General features: G+C 35.2%; 3 protein-coding genes and 2 non-coding genes across 5 annotated transcripts; 3 read left to right on the top strand and 2 right to left on the bottom strand.

The window, feature by feature from the left end:
* Positions 1 to 1,551: 1,551 nt before the first annotated feature.
* LOC103842585 (mannan endo-1,4-beta-mannosidase 2) lies at positions 1,552 to 5,526 on the bottom strand. The gene is made up of 5 exons (XM_033280609.1): positions 4,550 to 5,526; positions 4,042 to 4,239; positions 3,838 to 3,960; positions 3,525 to 3,736; positions 1,552 to 3,448 (listed from the first exon to the last, which is right to left on the bottom strand). The coding sequence occupies exons 1-5, from the start codon at positions 4,907 to 4,909 to the stop codon at positions 3,043 to 3,045; spliced, it is 1,299 nt and encodes a 432-aa protein (XP_033136500.1). The 5' UTR covers positions 4,910 to 5,526; the 3' UTR covers positions 1,552 to 3,042.
* On the top strand, positions 1,685 to 1,774 carry LOC117128726. Its single transcript, XR_004452119.1, has one exon. It is a non-coding gene; the product is annotated as a small nucleolar RNA SNORD34 (small nucleolar RNA).
* Positions 1,969 to 2,037, top strand: LOC117128727. Its single transcript, XR_004452120.1, has one exon. It is a non-coding gene; the product is annotated as a small nucleolar RNA SNORD34 (small nucleolar RNA).
* Positions 5,527 to 9,946: 4,420 nt separating the features above from the next.
* LOC103842587 lies at positions 9,947 to 11,543 on the top strand. The gene is made up of 3 exons (XM_009119226.2): positions 9,947 to 10,233; positions 10,333 to 10,561; positions 10,868 to 11,543. Exons 1-3 carry the CDS (start codon positions 10,027 to 10,029, stop codon positions 11,314 to 11,316), a joined length of 885 nt encoding a protein of 294 aa, XP_009117474.1. The 5' UTR covers positions 9,947 to 10,026; the 3' UTR covers positions 11,317 to 11,543.
* Positions 11,544 to 11,697: 154 nt separating this feature from the next.
* On the bottom strand, positions 11,698 to 16,137 carry LOC103842586 (mitotic checkpoint serine/threonine-protein kinase BUB1). The gene is made up of 14 exons (XM_009119225.3): positions 14,462 to 16,137; positions 14,245 to 14,392; positions 13,981 to 14,138; positions 13,813 to 13,903; positions 13,648 to 13,737; positions 13,475 to 13,562; positions 13,248 to 13,351; positions 13,089 to 13,160; positions 12,921 to 13,010; positions 12,672 to 12,829; positions 12,530 to 12,584; positions 12,324 to 12,458; positions 12,126 to 12,247; positions 11,698 to 12,021 (listed from the first exon to the last, which is right to left on the bottom strand). The coding sequence occupies exons 1-14, from the start codon at positions 14,521 to 14,523 to the stop codon at positions 11,832 to 11,834; spliced, it is 1,563 nt and encodes a 520-aa protein (XP_009117473.1). The 5' UTR covers positions 14,524 to 16,137; the 3' UTR covers positions 11,698 to 11,831.
* Positions 16,138 to 16,203: the final 66 nt, after the last annotated feature.

The raw sequence follows: 16,203 nt of genomic DNA on the forward strand, positions 1-16,203 counted from the left end.
ATATGTGTATTCAAGATTTTTTTTTACAAGAGATCGCGGTTTGGGCTTTATAGTGAGATAGATGGCAAAGAAGAAGTCAAAGTAGCATAACAACAAGTAGTCCTAACAGATGATCTCTTACATAACCTAACAGCATCATTTATAAGATAATACAAAAGCTAAACAGTATCCATCATCCTCCACCAGCCTCTTCTTGATCTTCAGACCCAAGTCCTACGTTTCCTCTTCGCTAGTTGGAATGGTTTTACTAATTAATCATGGTGTGGGGAAGTCAAGTAATAATCAATCATCTCTGCTCTTACTTTTCATCCATTATTTTCTTACTAGAAATTATGGTGTGGCTACAAAGTACAGGTGGTATCACTTGTGGTTCTCCAAATGGTCGAACTCTCGAGAGCACTGCTAAAGGCTAACAACAATGACTCAAGAGAAGGAAGAAACAGGGTGGTAGTTGGGTCAGCATTGGGAAAAGAATATACTAGTTATTAGTTTATTACCTGTCAACTGTAACTTGTACCCAAAAAGAAAACAGAGTTTAGAAACAATAAAAAGCACTTTTAAATACAACAGAGACAGCTTAACTTAGCTTAGCTGTAAATCTCCCCAAACCACAGAATAAACTCATCATAGCTGTCATCATAGGTGTTAAAAAAAAGGCTGTCCTATTTTTATAAATAGGGAGATGTGGGCTCAAGCCAAACTTTATTACAGACAAAAATATCTATCTCTGGTTAGAGAAAGAAGAAAGGAAGGAAGGAAGAAGATGGGAGCATTCGAGGATCAGGTGAAGATGAGGGCGATCGAGCTGAAGCTTCTGTTCAAGAAAGGTATCAAAGTCGTCGGCAAATCTTGCAAAAAGGGATGGTCCAAAGTCAAGAACCTTCGTCGCTAATGTTTCCTTCCTCCTTTCCTCTTCCATCTTTGCATCTTGTGTTTAAAAAAAAAAAGAAGTTTATGTACACCAAAAGTTTTGTCTTCTTCATACTTTTGTGGGTTTTGCATTTATCCAAGTCTTGTCCTTTTATTCTCCCCCCTAATTACCTATTTTGATTGGATGTCAACAACCTTCTTATTCATCAATGTATACAATGAGATCTACTCTTTAATACTCCAAAAGAATTAACACATCTAGTTATTCATTGTTTGAACTATGAAATAACTATGTTCTGTTTTCATTTAGCAAAAAAAAAAAAACTATGTTCTGTTTTACAAAAATGGAAACGACGATATTTGAAAATTATAAAACTTCTCCATCCATTTTAGTTCAAAGAATTCAATCAAACAAACAACAATTCTAAAACGTTGGGTGGATAATATAAAGCTCTAATGGGCCGACATATGGGCCTCTACCCATCGCTAACACACAGTTGCAAGCATATAAGGAAGGATCCTCTAGGGTTTTAGATGAGAGTAATAAGAGGACAAACTCTATGGTGGCGAAGAGAAAACACACACAAAATCATTGATAAAGTCTTTCTGAGCGTTTTAGTTACAGGTCCCGCTATCACTAGCAAAGATTTGCTTATTTGTTTGTTTTCTTATTATTTTTCTTTTGAGTTATATGCTTTTGTTGATCGAGTCCAGCTCATAACGATGGTGATATAGATGATGTTGCTACTAATATGAGCTTTCTTATATGTATTCATATCAAAATCTGTTGGGAAACTTTTGTTTTTTTAGATGATTGAGCCGGTGATGATTGAAAAAGTTTGCCTACATTGTTTGATTTACCATGAAATGGAAACTTGAATCTTATATTCACTCTGAGGCTCATTCATCCTTTTTTTATTTTATTTATCCAGGGTCATAATAATTTATAGGATATTTTTCAGGCCGGTGATGATTGAAAAAGTTTGCCTACATTATTTGATTTACCATGAAATGGAAACTTGAATCTTATATTCACTCTGAGGCTCATTCATCCTTTTTTTTATTTATCTAGAGTCATAATGATTTATAGGAACTTTCTCAGTTTTATGATGATTCAAAATTTTTGCCTACATTGTCTGATAATCGAATGATATCTAGTTAAAATAATTCCATTCTGAGGCTTACCTACTTTTATTTTGCCTATATTTGTATTTCTGCTCTTGTTTAAAGAAGCTGGTGATGATGTAGCATATCTTTGCCTACATTGCCTGATCAAAGCTAAAGGCTTTGAGCAACTGAGTGAACGATAAACTATTCTGAAGCCCAATCATCAAGTCTTGCTATATTGTTTTGCTCTTATTACTTTGAGTTTGATCTTTGAGACTTTCCACATATTTTGTAAAAGTAATTTTCCCAAAAGAAAAGTTTTGTTAGGACTTCTTATGGTTGGTTGGTTGCTTGTTGGTATGTAATTTTGGCTTAAGGTGCGGTGTTGTCTTCATTTCAAATTGGTGGCTATAGAGTATTTATTTGCCGAAATTATTTAAATTTGAGCGTGGATTATATGTACCTAGAGACTGACTGCAAGCAATATATATGTACTTTTTTTGTATTTATTCTCTTCTCCAATTTCAAACTGTACACTTCTAATATGAGAGTTTTTAGAACGAAGAACTATAACAATTATTTACTTGATAACACATCTGAATAACATGCTCCATTTATAAAATTTGTGTTACGTTCTTAAAAAAACAAAAATTCTCTTGCCCTTCCATTTTATCATGGACGCACTCAATAAGTCAATTTATAAGCTTATTCTCCAAATGGTTAGTGGGTTTATTAGACAAATGAAATTATCATCATTACTCTATCGGTTCATCTACTGTTTTTTTCTCAGAGCACATACGTGTTTGTGTGAAACAAAGGTCCTGTATCCATAAGACAAGTTTCCTAGCCCAACAACTATAATATGCTCTTCAGTGCAGACTAGAAACCCCGCAAAATACTTCAAAATGTTAAGGCTTTTAATGAATACCTTAAAATGTTCGGGGCTGAAGTTAGAATAAATAAAACGTTCGAGGATAAATATTACAAATTTGTAACTGATATCGTCTTGAAACCCCAAGTAAATTATAATCTGTATAGTTAAGTGTACTTCTCTCATGATCATGATCATGGTTTGTTGGAACATACCTCTGTCGACTTCTTGTCCTGAAGAAGGCGTCCTGTCACCCGACCCAATCTGCAAGACTGCTCCATCATTAGTCTCTGTATCGAATCTTTCTCCCACGGCACTATCCCAAACTCATCGTTGAACCCTTCCATGCCTTGTATCAAAAACTGCCACACCAATGTCCCTGCCCCAGACCTCTTACGCTTGGCTGATTTGTATATCACATCAAATATTGTTCTATAGAACCGATCACGCTGAGACGGCTCGTAGTCCTTGTTCATATTCGAGAGCCCGAACTCCGTGAAGAGAACAGGCTTCTTCAGTTCCTTGTCCCCGTCTTCCATGTGAGATTGCATCCATTTCACCGCAAACTTTAGGTTTTCTTCAAACCCCTGATCGTGAAACCTGCATGGGAACTTTGTTTGTTTGTTTGCTTGTTTCAAAGACTTTCAAAACAAATATAGAGAGTCAGCTTACTTACCAGTGATCAGGGTAGATATGAACCGATGCAAAATCGATGTTTGGGGACTCAGAGTTTCTAACAAAATCTGAACCAAGCTCAGAGGCCCACCTTTCCGGGTTAACCGTCAGCCGTTTTGGGCTCTTGGGGCCGTAGAAACCTTCCAAGCCTACGGTTAGAAGATGCTTCTTGTCAATCGATTTAATAAATGCTGTCATTTCGTTAATCCAGTCCTTTTTGAATGATTCCCCCCCACCAAAAAATAAGAAGAATATACATTACTAATTATTTATTAACAACAAAATAGAACAAGAAACCAATCAAACAAACTCACTTGGAGAGTATCCCCAGAGATATCAGTCAAGCACCGAGGCTCGTTTATCAACTCCCACGCAAATATTGTAGGGTCGTTTCTGTACTCTATCCCTGTTATCGAGTTCTTGCGGGTCAGCAGCACCTGTCAAATTGTCATATTCAGAGTTACAACATCACTAATAACAACAACTCCCTGCGGTGAGATAATTATCCAAAAACGTACGGTGAGATAATTCTTGAAGTATCTGCGTATAGATGGGTCAAAGAAGAAAGAATCATTAGAGGAGCTGAGGCCAACACCTTCTTGCCATGCCCAGTTCACGTACTGAGTCTTCCCTCCATAGTTTTGTAGGTTATTCACTAAGCTAAGAAGCAACCTAACACCGTGTGTTTTTGCCTCTGCGATTACATGATCCAATGCCTATCCACATTATATAATTAGCTTTCATCAAGAGAGAAAAAATGGGATGTAACCACATTATACAAACTTCACTAAGAGAGCGAGAGAGAGAGTGGAATAAATAGATGCGTTACATTGCCCTGTTTTCTATTTATAATCATCTTCGCTGGCATTGTTATTAAAAATAAGTTCAACCTTGACTAATGTCGTCAAAAATACTGAATTTTTTAAAAGAAAAAATTCTAAAAACAGAGATCCTAAGAGAAGCTTCCAAGTGTAATAATGTTCAAAGCCTACGGAGAAAGCGTAGACGGAAGGCAAAGGAGGGTACCTTGAAGACACGTTCATCGAATCTGCCAGGAGAGATCTGGAGAGCGTTGTAGCCTCCATCATTGAAGGCCCAGGTTCTGCAAACAGTGAGGCCCATTTTGGATCCAGCTTCGAGCATTGCACCGACACGGTGCCTGCTATGATCATTGACGGCGTGGTCCATGAACCAGTACGAGTTCCACCCGTTCACATACAGAGGCTTACCATCAAGCACGAACTGTGTCCCGTTCCGGCTCACGAACCCTAGCTCCGCCTCCCTGTTGTAATCGAACCACAAATCTCCGAATGAGAGATATAGAAACGCGACGCATGTAAGGAAGCCTAGTATTGGGACCATTGGTCCGTTTCCTGGTGGAGACATGCTTCTTCTTGGTCTTGGTAGCTTGTGGTGGTATTTTAGGATCGCTTGTAGTCTCGCCAGTTTATATTAACACCCAAAAAGGAAAAAAAATAATCTCAGCTTTAATTGAAACAACCCCAGATCAAAGATTATTTTTTTGAATAAAATTTTCCAATAAGAAACCAACCAAAGAAGCATTCAGGATGATCCCAAATGTTAGCAGAGAGGTGTGAGAATGAAGAAGAAAGGAAGTAAGCTCAGATTCAAATTACACGCACTTTGATGTGGGGGCCCTTTGATGTCTGTCTGTCTGTCTATGTGGACAATCAGGCGTGAATTATGGAGGAGCTTTTGCGGTAAAATGTTGGTTTCATTAACTACTGTTCTATTCACCACAGGGAAGAATTAAAATAAATAAAAAGTAATTGAATTAATTGTGTATTTTCCTGGTGATATAAAATAAATTTATTTAAAAACATAGCTATTATTTTTATTTTATAATATATTTTTAAATGAACTGGTAATATTATGTTTTTTATTTATGATGATAATAATATTTTGTATTTACTGTTTTTAAAAATAAATGTTTTTTATTTATTATATTTTATTGTTTTAGTTTGAAAAACAAAAATTAAAATCTAAGCAAAGTCAAAAACCAAAAATTTAAAATCTAAGCAAAGTCAAAAACCAAAAATTTAAAATTCAAATCTAAAAACTAAAAAAACAAAAACTAAAATCTATAACCAGTGCAATCAATCATCACCTAGTTTTTGTTTTTCATTTTTTACTTCTAGCAACAAAAAAAACATAGAGATACATAAAGTATTGTAAAGTAGAATGAATACAAACTCACCCAATGTAACTTCTTTGGAAAAAAATAAACACAAATATAGGCCACCCTTTGTAGATGAAAGCCTCTTCTTGAGTATACAGTTATAATGATATTTATAATTAAATACTATTTCCACTTGATATTCATGAAATAAGACTAGTTGTTCAAGTCAGTGCAAGTATGTCTTGTTGAAAAAGTTCTTTCATGTTTTTGAAACTGAGAAAAAGGAAAAAATAAACAAATATTTGCCTCGTCTTTATGAAAACAGACCACATGTTTGAGCGTCACTAGATTCAGAGTTTTCCTCTGTCCTCTATGATAAACGTTCAACCATGTGAATCTCACATAAAATAATTACTTGTTTTAGTATAAAATCTAATGTATTATATATTTGATTCAATTAATTAAGACAGACCCTTGTTCCCCCTCCCCCTTTATTTTGATTAGGGAAAATCACAATTTGTTTTTTTTTTCTGTTAATAAGTAAATAAATTTTTGTATAATAATCTAGTACTAAATATGTTGTCAACTTCTCATCAATGACCATGGTGGAAAAAAAAACTTATAGTATGGTGATTTTTCATACAAAATTGCGACATATCCTTTTTGTAATGTGCGTGGAAGATCTAACACATCTTTTGAAACAAGCTAAGGAGACAGAGAGCATCAAATGTTTTAGCTTTAGTGAGGATGGGGTGGCAGTCAATCACCTGCTCTTCTATAACAATAGTTTTTTTTGTGCAAAGCCGAGGTTGATTAATGCCAAAATCTTATAATGAAGGCATTGCATACGTATGGAGAGGCAACATGTCATATCATCCATCTAAATAAATCATCGATCACTATTGCGGAAAATATGGGGGCATAAATCGGAAAAAGAATCCAAAACATCTTTGTTCATTGGGCTAAATGATTTGAAATAAGCTTAGTCAGCCTTTAGAGCTTTCGTGAATCTTGGATAATTAATCAATTTAATATACCCTTTATATTAGAACTAGATATTGACCCGCCCTCGAGAGGGCGGGTATTTTTTTGTTTTTAAAATTTTTGCCTAATATAATTTATATGTTTATGTGTTTGTATAATCTTATTATTGTATGATATGAATTTAATAGAATATATATTTTTTGTAAGTATATTAAATAAATCAAGTTTCATAAGTATGTACTTGTGTTTTTCCTTGTATCTTATATATATTTTATGTATTTTTTGTAATCATATTTGTGTTTTTATCTGTGATTATATTTGCGTAATTTTTTTTAAAAAATGATTAGTAAATTATTTTGATAATTGTATTGAATTTATTATATTGTTAAACTATACATTTGTGCCATAACCTTTTAACACATTAATATGGTACTTTATTATCAAACAGTAATTAAAAAAAAAAAAAACAAAGTATTGTTACAATTTTGTTTAGCAATAAAACAGTAATTAAATAAATAGATTAAATAAAAAATGTTTTTCATAAAATTGGAATTATTTAATTTTGTATATAAAAAATGTAGCCGTATACATGTGGTGGTTACTATCAAAAATTAAAACTATGTACACGGTATAAAAAAAAAATAAACGGTATGTTCAAAGTTCAAACTTGTAAGGAGTGGTGGTTAGTTTCGAAAAAAAAGATCATGTATATAGTTACTTTAAAAAATTAAAAGGGCATTACAGTTATCATTAAAAAAAATATATTGTTGAAATATCTGTTAGATCATATTTTTATCAATGAGTCAAACTGATGTTTTAATAGAATAGATTTCAGCGCTTACACTTTCAATTTGCTTGTCTAATGTTGAATTGATCAATATAACAAAATGCAATGCTAAGTGCCAAGTGTAGATATTCACATTATTGCAAGTAACTATCGATAACTTATTTTTGTTTCTGGATAAATAACGTCATTTTTCCCCACGGAGATGATCCATATGTTTTCGTGTTGTTTTATGATTTTTCTGCGGGAACGAAATTTGGGGGGGGGGGGGGGTGGAGACCAAATTATAATGGATCATGAGTTCAGGCCCTATGAATCCAAAATTTTTAGCCACATGATATTAGAGTCATACATTTTGATAGTGTGGGCTTCGTTAACAGCTACGAGATGAAAGATAGATGTTGAAATGCTGTTGATCAGTGTTGAACTGGTGGCAATAATTAAAAATATGCAAAACAAGCATTCGTCTTGCTAAGTTTCTAGATGAAAAATAAAGTTTTAGATGATAACTTGCAGTTTTAGATAGATGTTGAAATGCTGTTGATCAGTGTTGAACTGGAGTGAGTCATTCTTGTTCGATCATTGCCTCCGAGAAGAATTTAATTGTCTTTGTAGAAGATCCTTGTTTCCTTGCAAACAAGAGATTATGCTGTTTTTGAATGGTTCTTTACCTCGTGTTGAGGATATTATAAGCTCTTCGATCTTCAGGTTTAAGCTCCTTTTACCTCAGTTTGAGGATGTTATCTGGACTTCTGTCTTGGTGGCAATGGATGCTATTGTTTCAGGTTTGACTATTTGGCCATGGCGGTTCACCTCACAGCAATTAATCTTTTGGAAGAGGTGTTTGGTCGCCTCTGAGTTTGTTGATGTGTCCTCTCCAGGTGGGTATGTTGAGAACTTCCCGACTTGGTCGGCTAATGGAACGTGGATCGTGAGTTCTACTCAAAGAATCAAAGCTGTAACGCTGCAGAAAGCTCCTCACTCAACATTATCATCTGGATTCTCAAGTCTTCAGATTCTAGCGGACTCGATTGTCCTCTTCTTTGCCCTGCGCTCGGGGTTGGTTTTGATTGAGATTACAGGCTCCTTCATTGTTAGGAACCTTGTCCCTCTCGTCACTCCGTTATCATTTTGTTATAATCTATGCACAACCTTATGTTTAGTTGTTGTTGCTTTGGCAATGGGTGGTGTCCCCAAACTTTGTTTTTCAAGTACTCTGGTTTGAGTTTATGAAATGAAACCGTTGACAAAAAAAAAAAAAAAAATGATAACTTGCATGATTAGAAAACGCCATTGGAAGGAGTAAGGAAATATATCAAACTGAGGACATGATTTAAGGTTTAAAATGGTTCAACAGAGACAATGAGAAGAAAAAAAAAGACTTTGATAATAATTTTGATTTCACTTACGTTTTTTTGGGTTATATCTCAAAATTATTACTTTTGCCTTCCATTTACAAATGTTTTCTAGTTTGGAGTAGGAACAAAATTAGCTTGATTTAAAGAAGATTTTGTATTATTGAAAGTGTATCCGTTCAAAAAGAGTCTTTACATAGATTAGTTTGATAAAAATGTGTGTTTATGTGTAAATGGGAATGAGATCAAATTAAAAATAAACAAGTTTATATAATAATATTTTTTTTGTTTGTTTATTACTACATTTCTCACTTCATTTTAGAATAAAATATAGATGGTTAAACGGTTGTCAATTTGTTATACGAAGAGAAAACATAATTATCAACGTTAAATAACTTTAAATATTTCAAATAATACAAAATTAAACCAGAATTCAAAAAAGTTCAATATTTTAATTTTCTTTTACTGTGCTAATAATATTATATTAACATTAAGATATATGCTAGATTTAACATATAACATATAACATATATGCTAGATTTAACATATAAAGGTGAAAATAGTATTATATTAGTCTCCAACTAATAATGTGGAGGACTGACTCATCCTCACATCACTGCATCTGATTAGAAATGTTTTATAAAAAAACAACGACATTGTCTTTTTTTTTTTATTATTCCTTTGAAATTGTCATAAGTTTACACATAAACAGTCAAACAATTATATATATCAAGAGTAAGAGAGACATTAAACGGATCATGAAATATGTCAATGCAAATTTTGGTAAACTTCATTGTTATATATTTTCCAATTTTCCTAATAAAAGTAAATAATGTGTTGTACTCTTTTTGTTGGTTTTTTCTTCTTGATAACGTCTATTTCACTATCCCTTTTGTGCTTGAAGGGAATCTTTTGTTTATTTACTAGTATATTAGAATATGATCGAGTCTATCCGGAGAAGCTCACGAGATTAGTCATGCTGACATGGATACTAGCTGTCTTGAGCAATCATTCATCTTGAGATCAGACACATCCTCCGATCAGAGTTCGACACATCACCACCAATCCGCACTTTCGCGGCGCCTTGTATCAGTTTCGTTGATAACAGACGGGTCCCATCTCCCTCATGCCCACACTATATAAATTCTCTTCTCTTTTTCTTCAAACCCATAAATAAAAGGTACAAACAAAAATAAATACAAATCTTTTTTTCTCCTTTTCCTAAGATTTTTAAAAACCGATGGATCGGCAAAATTCCGATGACATCATGAGATTTCTCGATGGAATGGCTAGTTCTGACGACGTTCTATTCGGTTTCCTCGATGAAGGAAACCAGTCACCGGAAGACTTCAACCTCAACGGGGGCTCAGATATAGACGACGTCGACGACAATTGTAATTCTGAAGAAAACAAAGTTTTCTGGCAGGAACAAGAACAACTTCTCCAGGTAACTTTTTATTTTTTCTTTCAGAAAACATAATTAATCGTCATTTTAATTTTAGCTCATAAATTCACGGTCTAAATTTGGTTTGGATCAATTGTGTAGGGGACACTGTATAGGACAAGTTCGATTGAGACAAAGATTAGGCAAGCGACAAAGGAAGCTTTGAAACAAGTTAAATCAAAGGGTCTTCATTGTGTCTGCCTGCGACCTGTTGCTGGCGGTTGCCGGAGCTGCTTACGTGGTGAAATCTCTCGACACCTCCGAGATGTGGCCGGCTACGATTGCGTCATCTCCAAATCCAAATGGAGAAGCTCTCAAGACATCCCTGCAGGTTCGGACACCATCTTTTACTCATTATTATTATTATGATTATTAAAATACCTAGTATCGGCTCTGAAATGTTCACCCATCATTATCCATCATTCCTCAAGATCATGCCAATTCAAAATATCTAAAATAAATAAGTTGTTAGAAAAAATGGACAAACAATATGGTTTTTTTATACCCGTTTTTTTTTTAATTTGTTGCTTAAATATCAACATAAAATCGGATTTCAATTATATTTTTATTATGAGTTTTTGCCTATACAAGTGTTTGGACTGACTCGTGTGATATATATTTAATTTAAAAAAATCAGGGGAACACGAATACATAGAGATCATTGATCGATCTGATTCCAAAAAAGGCGAGATGCGAGTGGTGATCGAGCTATCATTCAGGGCAGAGTTCGAGATAGCAAAATGCGGTGAAGATTACAAAAGGCTTATCAGCCGATTGCCGGAGGTTTACGTCGGAAAAACCGATAGGCTCCGATCACTGATCAAAATATTGTGCATCGCGGGAAAGAAATGCTTGAGAGACAATAAAATGCATATGGGACCATGGAGAAAACACAAGTACATGCAAGCCAAGTGGCTTGGCACGTGCCAAAGATCGAACTCCTTGGGAGCAGCGGTATCGGAGACAACAGAGCCGGAGAATTGGGTGCCGAGGGCAAAGCCTAGAGTTTCTATGTTGAACTACGATGGTCTACTTGGTAGTTTGTCCACTGGTATAGGCCGTCATGCAGCTGTAACGGTCGTGTGATTGTGTGTGACGCAAGTAATAAATGACTTGTAATTATTAATTTAATTGATTAGGGGGGAGTAAGTGTTAAACTAATGATGAGTTTCCGATTTGGAGCTAACCGGAATGTGTCTCAACGACGTAGCCTCTTGACCGATTAGGTCATCGGTCCAGCATGAAGATATAATAAATTTGTGACTATTTTGCGATTGAATTCAGATTGTATAATATAGATTTTTGAATCCTCACTTTTGTATGAAAATTTCATTCATTCATTCATTGCCAAAGTTAAAGAGATATATAAATTTCGTATTATGGCTGGGTTCTTGACTTCTTAACTACATTAACCAATGGATAACAGTAATACATGTTATGCGAGATACAAAGTAGGACCAGTGGAAATACATAAATTTGTCAAACTAACATATTGCGCATCACTGAGATAGAGGCAAGCAGAGTGTCTAAAAAGGTTTCCTTCTTTCTTTCTTTCTTTCTTTTTTTCACACACAAACAGACTTTACAGAGACTCTTTATAATTACGAAGAACATAAAGAGACGCGTTGTTTGGCGAGTAACTCGTTAAGCTTGTCCATGAGCTTAGGATCAGAGCATATATACGCTTCCATCGACTTTCTCAGACTCCTCAGTGTCTCAGTGTCATCTTCACACGTCTCACTGTTGAGCAGCTTCGTGAATAGTTCCTTCCACAGATCCACGTTCCAGTATCTGCATCGCAAACAGCTTAGTGAATCAAACATTCCCTCTCTTTTGCTTTTCATTTGAGACACAAAACAAGAATCAGGTTCACTGCTTTTGAGATACAAGCGCACCTTTTGAAGGAAGTTCTTGGCATATTTACGTGTCCACCGTCCAGAGATTGTTTTTTATCGATCTCCATGTATGTGTTGTGCAGCATCATATGTACGATTACGCAGAGTCCATAAGTGTCCACCTATATAACACACATTTCCATTAATCTTAAAGAGTTCAATCACAAATTCTTCAATGAAAGTAAAAGATAGACTTGCCTGAAACTTCCAAGGTTTGTTCTCCTTCATCTCTGTGCAACGGAAACCTGACGTACGACAATCTCCTGTAAACTGGGTGGTGCTAGGAAACAGGCTCAAGTCTATTCCTCTACCCCAGTCCACAAGACACAGACCCTGAAGTTTCAACTTTTCATCAGATTGTATGTAGACATATAAGAATCAGAACTCGTAGCTAAGCTAGATACCTGATTGCTCCAAGAGCCTGTTTTTTCATGAAAGCCTGTCTCGGTCAGATTTTTCCTGCAAAGTTATATTAGTTGAGGTATCTCTCAGTCTCTGATACGATCGTTAATGCAGAAAAATACATGGCCTAATCAAGAAACTTACGGAGGGTATTGGATGAGCAGATTGTCTGGCTTGAAATCACCATGAATGATTCCAACACTGTGCAGAGTTTCCAGCATGTACAGCATCTCAATTGTGTAATACATGCACAAAACTTCTTCCATGGATTTGCCAACAACGACATACGAGTTTATGACGTCCTAAAAATATAAAGGCCAATTAAAAATGATAAGCAAGCGTGTTTGCATAATCGGTTGTTCCGTCGGTAAGATAGTCCAACAGAAACCTAACCTGGAGTGTCCCATGTGATAGATAATCGCACACAAGTATACTGCAGTCTGAATACATGTGCACTCTCTGAGCCAATCCAAAACTTGATCTCTAGCAGCATAGTATGAGCGTAATAAGTAAAACGCCTGTGATCTAGTAAAAAATAATGGAAAAAGAGTGAGTGCATACTTGGTTCTCGGGGATCCTGCGGTCAAGCTGGCGATACATGTGGAATTCCAAAGGGAAAGGTGGCTTTTGTACCTGTGAAGAGAGCAGCAATATGTGATGTGAAGGTACCTGACAAATTGTTACCATAATGTCATTTGAAAAGGGGCATACCTAACCTACCTTGAGAGCAACAATTTCATCAGGATTGGAGTCAATACATGCTTTGAACACTTGAGCAAAACCACCTTGACCAGCACATCCCTTGATCTGGTACTTCCTTCCACCTTCCAAAAATACACAAAACCAATGTATCCTGGTCATACTTGCTCATCATCACTAACACCATAAGACTGCTTATAATTTCAACAATGCAACTTTAACATTAAGGGGAGGAATCTTTATCATACCTATGTCAATGATCTTATTTCTTGAAAAGTTCTGCAAAAAAGACAAGTTGGCTTTGGAGGGGAAGGCTTTGTTGGTTGCATAGTAACCCTGATGATTGCAAAACATAAAAGAAAGAAACTCAGTGGACAAGCCTTTCTCCCTGTGGTTGAATCATATAAAGAGTAAGGCTTACATCATATTTGACAAGCTGGGGTTTAATCTTGAGAATCAAACCGTCCACAGTGGAGGTCTCCCAGGGGTTAACAAAAAGCGTCTCACCAACCTGACCACAAGGTTTAAACTTGCATTCAATCCCAAATTAAAACCCAAATGCTAGTTTGTTAGAAAAAGTTAAAACCTTAACAAGAGAAGATGGTTTAGTCCGTTTAGAGATTCGTTGCAAGAAGAAAGAGTGAGCCTCTTTTAACCTATCAAACGGTTGAGCTTCCCTGTCAAAAATATCCCAAGAATTAGCAGCAATTTTTCAAACGAAACAAAGAAAAATAAATAAAGAGTGAGAGATAACCTAGAAAGACCAGTCTGATAAACCAAATGAGCTCTTATCCATAACCCTTTGAGCTCGAGGAAAGTAGCATACCATTCGTAGAGCAACGAGTGCCCTATGCATATCTCGTTCTCTTCTACTTCTTTATAAACACTCTCGAAATCTTCACTCCCCTCAAGCTAAAGTCAATGAAGCAATTTAAAAAATTAAAAAAAAAACAATTCGATTAAAATCATCAATCAGTTTAATAAACAAAATTGATTCTAGGATTTGAGGATTGATTACGTAGAGAAAGCAGATCTTGAGGAATCTGACGTCGTTTCGGTACCGAGGATCTTCCTTGTAAGTTGAGATACACTCGTAGAGAAGCTCGTCGAGATCTTCGCCGGAAGTTCTACCGGAGCATACATCTTCCGTCGATTTTCGAATCTTCCTGAAATCGAAAGAAACAGAGAAGATTACATCGATAATAGAAAAAGAGAGAGAGAGATGAAGGAGTTACAGAAGCCAGGGGAAGAGCGGGTCGTGGAGGGAGGTGGGTGATGATGATAAGGAGGAGCTCATGGTCGGTTTTGGAATCGAAAGAGGAGAGATTAGATATTTGTTCTGAGAGTTTTTTTTTTTTTCTTTCCGGCGAGAGTGGGGAGAGAAAGAGGGAAGTGAAAACTTTTGAAATTCAAAACTTGTTGGACTTCTTTAGGAGGGCCCAACAGTGTTTGTGGGCCTCGTTGTTTGTTTTAAGATTTTTTCTTACGAACCAATTTTATTCGGTCCAATTTGACAAAGCCCGCCCGGTTTGAAAGAGCCAGCAGCAAACCGGTCCGATCATTCGATTGAAATAAACCACAGTGACTTGCCGCGTACGTTATTTAGTTTAAATCTTAGGTTTTATACCATCAACTAGTGTTATCCCGTGCTACACGCACGGTTAAATTTATTCTATTAAATTATTTGATCATGAAACTGTAAAATAATTTTCAAGAAAAAATATTATTTTAGTCAAATATCTTAACAACATGATTAAGAGATTGCTGCTGCATCCCTATCTTTCTTGTAATACGTCCACACTTTTTATTTCTTACACCTAAAGATGAATACGGTTCTCTAATTTTATGAAAATTCTCTGAGAAACATTGTTTTTTTGTTATCCCTTTTCCCCCTCTTCATTAACAGTTAAGATTTCAAAACTTTTTTGACTTTAAGACTCTCGATATGGCGGCAATTTAGTTGGCCATGAATTAAAAAAATAGATTTCAACATGAGATAAATTCTGACCTTGGATAAAATAGATGTAACACCTAAAGATTTCAAACGTGATATCAGAATGTGTGGTATGGAGATGGGCTGGGTTGTTGATAGTTATTTTCATTGGTAGAGTGTTAGGTTTTTTTGCTGTCTTTCTACATCTTTTGATCGTTATTTGTTAGCCGTGGAATATGATTTCTTCAAAACTACATGAGAAACAAAATATTAAAGCTTAACATAAAAGAGAGGATCATAGAAAACTAAAGGATATATCTCGTTTTAGATTATGTACAATTTTGCTCTTTTACTATGTCTTCTGCAGAGAAACATTTTTGTTAAAGCCTAGTTTATCATTTTTTCTTCTTCCCTCTCTGTTTTTGTTGTATGCAAAAGCAAGGAAATAGTCTACAAATGATAAGCCATATAAATAACCGAGATTTGTAAATACCAGTTATGAAGCTAATGAAGTTGGAAATATGTATTATTACCTTAGTTGCTGCCGAGCTTTGAAACAGCAGTACACTCAAGTGCCATATTCAGCCTGAAATAAACAATTAAGAGATTTTTTTTGTAACACCAATTAAGAGATTATTAACTGAGAAAAGAGGAAACTGAATCTTAATTAAGAGTAATCATAAACTTGTATGACAAAATTTGGCATCAGTAGAAGACCTCAACAGAAAGAGAAAAATGAAAAAAAAAATGAAGATGTGGAAGATGACAAAGAGAGATGAAAAAGAGATAACGGCAGATCAAAAAAAATGAAAGGTAATATATGAAAAAACAGTTTCAAATCGTGATCTTCTTTTTCTTAACGTGGCTGTGAAATGTGAGAAAATTTTGGAATTAGGTATTTGGAATTTCGTTAGATCAAAAAAAAAAGGTATTTGGAATTTCATCAAATTTGGAAAAGAATTTTGTTTTTTATTTGTTTTTAATAAAGTTATGCCAAGTGTCAAATTTTGATTTGCCAACTGACTTGTGCTTTAGTATATAAAG

The sequence above is a fragment of the Brassica rapa genome, chromosome A09 (genome assembly GCF_000309985.2).
Source record: "Brassica rapa cultivar Chiifu-401-42 chromosome A09, CAAS_Brap_v3.01, whole genome shotgun sequence".
In the NCBI taxonomy this organism is placed as follows: domain Eukaryota; kingdom Viridiplantae; phylum Streptophyta; class Magnoliopsida; order Brassicales; family Brassicaceae; genus Brassica; species Brassica rapa.